General features: G+C 43.6%; 1 protein-coding gene across 1 annotated transcript in view; it reads left to right on the top strand.

The window, feature by feature from the left end:
* The first annotated feature begins 1,295 nt into the window (after positions 1 to 1,295).
* LOC306929915 (macrophage-stimulating protein receptor-like) overlaps positions 1,296 to 6,511 on the top strand; it is a 29,037-nt gene continuing 23,821 nt past the window's right edge. Inside the window, exons 1-2 of the mRNA XM_079510646.1 lie at positions 1,296 to 1,427; positions 4,972 to 6,248. Coding sequence (XP_079366772.1) covers positions 5,055 to 6,248 — 1,194 coding nt within the window. The 5' untranslated portion in view covers positions 1,296 to 1,427; positions 4,972 to 5,054. The remainder of the gene's footprint in view (positions 1,428 to 4,971; positions 6,249 to 6,511) is intronic.

The raw sequence follows: 6,511 nt of genomic DNA, 5'->3' as shown, positions 1-6,511 counted from the left end.
TTGAAAACTGTCAAGTGGCATTTCTTCCTCAGCCTAGTGGGAATATGCATGCACAGTTTCACCGCAATCGGACGCTGCATTGAGTAGTTGTGGCGATTTGTACAAAACGGGTACAAAGCGGGCTACTCCTGAAAAGTTTAGAAGCCCATCTTAGGCAATGAAGGTGGATTATGAGAAATCATACAAACCCGTCTTGATCACATGACTATGGAGAGCATGTGTACCGATTTGCGTGAAATTCGGATAAAATTTGAAGGAGTAATTTTAGAAAATGTGTTTTACATATGTCTGCCTCCTGGTGGCGCTATAAAGAGTAAATTTCAGGCAAAGGTTTTTCCTTGGCCTCTAGGGAGTGTGCATACAAAGTTTTAGACAGATCTGTGCATTTAGAGGTAAAAACACTTTCCGGCCAGTTATAGCACCACCATGAGGCTGAGTTGAAAATGTTCACGTGGCATTTCTTCCTCGGCCTAGTGGGAATGTGCATGCACATTTCACGAAAATCACACGATGTGTTCATGATTTGCAGCATCTTGTTTGAAACTGAGCACTCCTGCGAACTTTGGAAGCCAATCTTAGCCAATCAGGATGGAGTCTGAGAAATCTGAAAGACCCGTTTCGTTGAATGGCTCTAGAGAGACTGTGTACCAATTTGCGTGATGTTTGGACGAAATCTGTAGGTGTACTGTCCAAAAACTTGTTTTGCACAAAGCGGCCTCCTGGTGGCGCTATAACAGGCCGTTCTGGAAATTCTGGGGCAGAGGTTCATCGTTGGCATCCAGGGAGTGTGTGTGCGAAATTTGGCATCGACCGGGTTAACGGTGCCGGAGATTAGCTGTTCACAGACGGACGGACGGACACACGGACGGACGGAGTGCAAAAATACTCTCTCCCCATGCCTTCGGCCTGGTGGAGACAATTACTTTAAAAGGAGGCAGTCTGGCGATCAGAAAGCAAGCATTCCTTTCATACCACCGCGGCTAGGTTATGTATGAGTAGGCCTAGTACTCACTGAACTGTCCTCCTCTAGGCAATGCATTTTTGGCAAAAATCCTACAGGCGCACTGGCGCGGACACGGGCTACTTGGGTATTTATTTCCCCCATTTACATATACCTACTGGCGAGTCACTGCCGGTCACTGCAGCCTATAACTATATGAAATATATTAATAGTGAAGGAAAGGAAGGTATTTCGCAATTGTTTCCAGGCTTCCTTGTCGCGGACGGGGCGTGACAGACAGGAGTGAGTGAGTGAACCAAGGAGTAAATAATAAATTTGTGCCCAAGTGCCAGCCTACGCCCCGTGCCCACACAGGTGTGTGTCCCCCGCTTCAATAGGCTACAGTCCTGTGGGAGTTGGTTTGACACTCACAATCGCAGTTTGAGTCGTCTGGATATACGAATACGATTGATCAAAAGAAACCACGGTAAGATCACGATGTGCATTTGCGACTTCTATAACTTTGTGAGACTGTTCGCCGACTTACTAAATGTATATAAACAGTATAGTAGTCTAGTCTGTGTTTATTACTCCGAATTATTATTATTATAATAGTAATAATGACACAAATCATTCTGTATTTTGCCAGGAGTTCATGCAGGCTACGCTTTCTTCTAAAAAAGATATTTCTTAGTTCTCACTTAGCGTTGCATCAGACAGATTTTAATATATTTGGTGCTACAGGAAGTTGCTACACAGATACAAACTGACATTCACATCATGGCAGCTCTGGTCAGCGTTAAGGATTTCTCCTACATCATGCCAACAAACATATTATTGTGTAGGTGTACGCACTCACTCACACACAGACACACACAGACAGACACACACACACACACACACAGTCACACTGACTCACACACACACACACACACACACACACACACACACACACACACACACACACACACACACACACACAGTGTCATATACTTAAAGTAAAGTGTGGGACAGACAGACATATTAGTGAGAACATCACTGCCTTTACATTAGGCAAATTAAAATTATACGATGATAGAATGAGTCAATAATATAATTAGAAAACCTAACAAAGATAGAAGTAAATAATTTTATATTAAATACGTTGTACGTACGTCTCAATACATAGCCCACCTCTCTATAAGGCATTGGTTTTCAACCTTTTCTGGATCAGTGCCCACTTAAAATCACCTGACCGCTTAACAGACAGCCAGTGGTCAGATGTACAGGCTGCATGCATGTATTTTCAGAGCATGTTTATTTCTGTGATCAATCAATTGAATGTGTTCTGGCTTGGTCAATGGCGTTTTGCCAATTATTTGGGGGCCAATTTGCAATACCCTCACGGCCCACCAGTGGTCCCCCAGCCCACAGGTCAACTCAACTCGAAAGGGGAATTAACAAAGGTGATAGGACATGCACATCCACTCTAGCCCAGGTGCTGGACAAATATTATTAAGATTTGAGGTTTAAGAATCTTAACCAGTAAGACGCCCTGAGGGCGAGAAGAGACCTCGCCCTAAATAGGTTGCGTGCACGGCTGCGCAGCATCCCCCTGGGTGACGGCAGACTGCTGGGCGAGCACTGGCGCTTTGGCATGGGGAGTCAGATCAACATATGGAATGAATTCTGTACTGGCCATATGGAGTGTGTCTTATACAGGGTTTGATGAGGTCAGATCAACATATGGAATGTCAGAACAGGAAGGACGGGTGGGGAAGGATCAACATATGGAATGTCAGAGCAGGTCAGCTCCATATATATGGAGATCTAAGGGTTTGAGGTTTGAGGTCAGATGTAGAGTTGCTGGCCGGCTCCATATATGCAGATCTAGGTAATGGAGGTGTATTCTCCATGTATGGTTATCCAGGGTTAGATGAGGTCAGTGTCGTGATCTATATGGAGATGGCCATATATTTTGGCATGACGTGTTACGAGGAATGATGTCACGAGGCGTGGCGCGTGACACGTGACCATATGGAGGTGTGATGTCACCAGGCATGACCATATATGGAGGTGTGATGTCATGAGGCGTGACCATATATGGCGTGACTAACACGGATATGCAGGTTTTCATAGTTAATGTGACCTACGGTCGCAATAAACCAGTGGAGCTGAGTATCCTTACTAGTCTACTTGCCAGCCTATAGAGCCCCATTGTTAACCCGGACATGTTGAGTACGGCTAAAGTTTTATGCTAGAAATGTTGAGTATGGGTCCCCAGCATTTAGAAACTGCCGGATGCTAACTTGCATATGTTGGGCAATTTTCATAATTAGCTTAATTAATAAGCTGGGGTACCATTAACATCCTATATAAGGCAACATATATGCTTTATATATATGCTTTTAATATGCTTTAAGTAGCATGTGACAGGTCAAACTAGGGGGTAAAAATAAAATATTTGTATATATACAGTACCTACATAACCTTTCTTTCTTTCTTTCTTTCTTCTTTTTAAATATTTGCTTTCACCTAAGGATGTAATGATCATTAGACTTAGCAATAACCCCACCTATCTATGATTATGATTATGTGCAGCATGTAATTAGCATACAGATGTGAGGGGATATAATTTAACTGACTACATATTTTAAATATTAGAAAATCTCACACTTATGCACACTTAGGCACACATGCATAACTGATCACCCACCACTCATCACATGCACCAACTGTCAATATGAAGCTCCTGCATTCTGTGTCCCAATAACAAGCCCTCTTGCATAGTAACTTTTGATCTTGATCCAGAATCAAGGTTCAACTGGGCCTGCTTAGCATTTTCTTTTTATACATTACACATTGTCAGTGGTTCTCAAATGTTTTCATTTCAAGGACCCTCAAATGAATATGTCTTTTCTGATATTGCTGCTTTAGAATCACTGATATACATATGTCATGCAGTACAGATGTATGGAAGCATCTACATTTTATATGTCTTCTCTTTAACCCGTGGTGTCCATATTTTGGGCATGTCAATATAGGTGAAAAGTGTGAACAGATCACTAAAAGAAACTGCCATATTGACCTTAGCGAAACACCGGGAAAAGAGTCCACTCACAACACGTCGCTTCATGATGAATTGTAAGCTTTTAGAATAGATTGCCTATTTTATTGATAAATAATTAATAATAATAATAATAATATAGGCCTTAAAGCTCAATCCATAACTTTTATGTCATACCTGGGATGCTATCCAGGTTCCCTGCGCAAGTGTCACAATTTCTATTGCTATTAAAGGAAAGCTAATTTGAGGATTAATTGCGATTTGAGCTTCATGCAATACCTCTTGCCAACCTGTCGTGGTGCAGTCCTACCTGACCACAGTACATTTCTCAATAGAAGAGCAGCGAGACCAACTACAACCACCACAGTTGTGTTAATTATATTGATTTGTATTATAATACTATAATATACATATTACAGATTAATGGTCTTTTTTTTAAGTGATACATTTGTCACCTGTCTGACAACTAAGTGTGTCATTATTGTAGTAGTCAATGTGTTCATCTGTATCCTGTGTATGTGTTTCCTGGTTATGTGTCAACTTGATGCAGCATGTCATGTCTTGTCCACAGTGCATTCTATCTTCCCTCTGTGGTCTTCCTATTAGGCACAGCACTTAAAGTCTTTACTCCAAATCTCTGCTATGCTATATTCTGCTATATAAACACTTTGTTTCTATTTTGAATCCACGAAAACATACAGAAACAATGACACAGGAACGAAGACAGTCAATCATTATTACAATTAAGCTCAGAAAGCAAACAAGAATCCAAATGCTTCTATCATAGAGCTTTTTTCCTGCTTTACGCATTGTTGACTTATGGACTTATTCCCCTCTTTCCTCAGTTTAACAAGCTAAATTGTTTGCAGTGTGCATGTCAACTTTAAAAGCTTTAGAACCTCTGTGTTGAATCAGGAGTAATTCTTAACTACTACTCAGCCAGTCAAATGCCAACATTCCTCTCTCTCTCTCTCTTCCCACACAGAGATCCTGCTGGTCTCCAGAATGTGCTTGGTGCGACACGTCTCCTGTAGGTAACATTCACTCCCAGTGGACCGTTGTGTGGAGATGGTCCTGTGGCCCACTGTACTGACAATATGCTTGTGGATACAATCACACCCTGCTTTAGGTCTGTGCCCTGTGAAACCTCGCAGGCTGGAGGACTTCAGCGTGAATTACTCCCTACCCAATTTCCAAACAGAAACACCCATACAGAACATAGCAGTGAACTCATTCCATGGGGAGGTATACGTCGCATCACGTAATGTAATCGAGGCAGTGAATGGCGACCTGAAAAGACTGTGGGAGGTGCGCACGGGCCCTGTGGGCAGTGCGGAATGTACCACGTGTGGGGTGTGTGACGTGGAAACGGACCCCAAAGACCCGGTGGATACAGATAATAAGGTACTGATTCTGGACCCTGGATATTTGCCCTACCTGTACGTTTGTGGGAGTAATCAACATGGTCTCTGTTACTTCCTTAACTTTGAGAACTCACCTCCAACGCCTCAATGTTTATTCCGAAAAGAGGTGAACTCTCCAACGGACTGTCGTGACTGTGTGGCAAGCCCAAAGGGCACTAGGGTCAGCATCGTCGAAGACGGTCGGACCACACTTTTCTTTGTCGCTGCCTCTGTGGATGAGGATGTGGCGCAGAGGTACCCGAGGCGGTCGGTATCTGTGCTGAGGCCGCTTTCGACCGAGGATGGTTTCGAAATGGTCTCGAAAGGCCTGACGGTGCTCCCCGCACTGCAGGCGTCTTATCCCATCGATTATATCTACAGCTTCTCAACCGAGGAGTATGTCTACTTTCTGTCCCTTCAGAAGGAGGATCCCCTTAAGAACAGCCTGGCGTTTCAGACTCGTCTGGGACGGTTGCCGGTTAAAATCCCGGAACCGTGGATGTACCGGGAAGTGGTCCTGGAGTGCCGCTACGCACCTAAACGCAGGAGGCGGCAGAGGGAAGATTACAAGGACACTGTGTACAACGCCCTCCAGGCGGCATACTTCGGTCAAGCCGGGAGGGACTTGGCAAATGATCTGAGGATGACGGATGAGAATGAACCTGTACTGTATGGGGTGTTTGCAGAGATGGGTGAGGACGGACGTCCCCAAAGAAACTCAGCCCTGTGCGCCTTCCCCATGATGTATATAAACAAGGCGATCGATGATGGTCTGGAGGACTGTTGCAGAAAAGGACCAGAGCAGCTGTCCAGAGGACTATGTCACTTCTTCCACCCCTGTGAGATGTGCCCACATGAAGTGAGTAGAACCCGACCGATGACCGATTTGTTTATTACGATGTTGATCCTGATTTTGGAGAGTCCAAACACACCGATTGCAGATGTTTTGACAGATATCTGAATCTGAATCAGGGTCACAAATTATTGTTTTGTGTGCACGCTCCATCATTTTGTAGTTTTTCATGAGAAGAGAGGGTATAGTAAGAGAATAAAATAAAATAAAACCAGAATAGAAACAATAATCAAAAAGATATACAGACAGTATACAGGTATGTAGCAGCC

This window comes from Electrona antarctica (assembly GCF_951216825.1).
Source record: "Electrona antarctica genome assembly, chromosome: 9".
NCBI lineage: Eukaryota > Metazoa > Chordata > Actinopteri > Myctophiformes > Myctophidae > Electrona > Electrona antarctica.
Note: the sequence above shows the minus strand (reverse complement) of the source record. Positions and strands in the feature narration are given on the sequence as shown.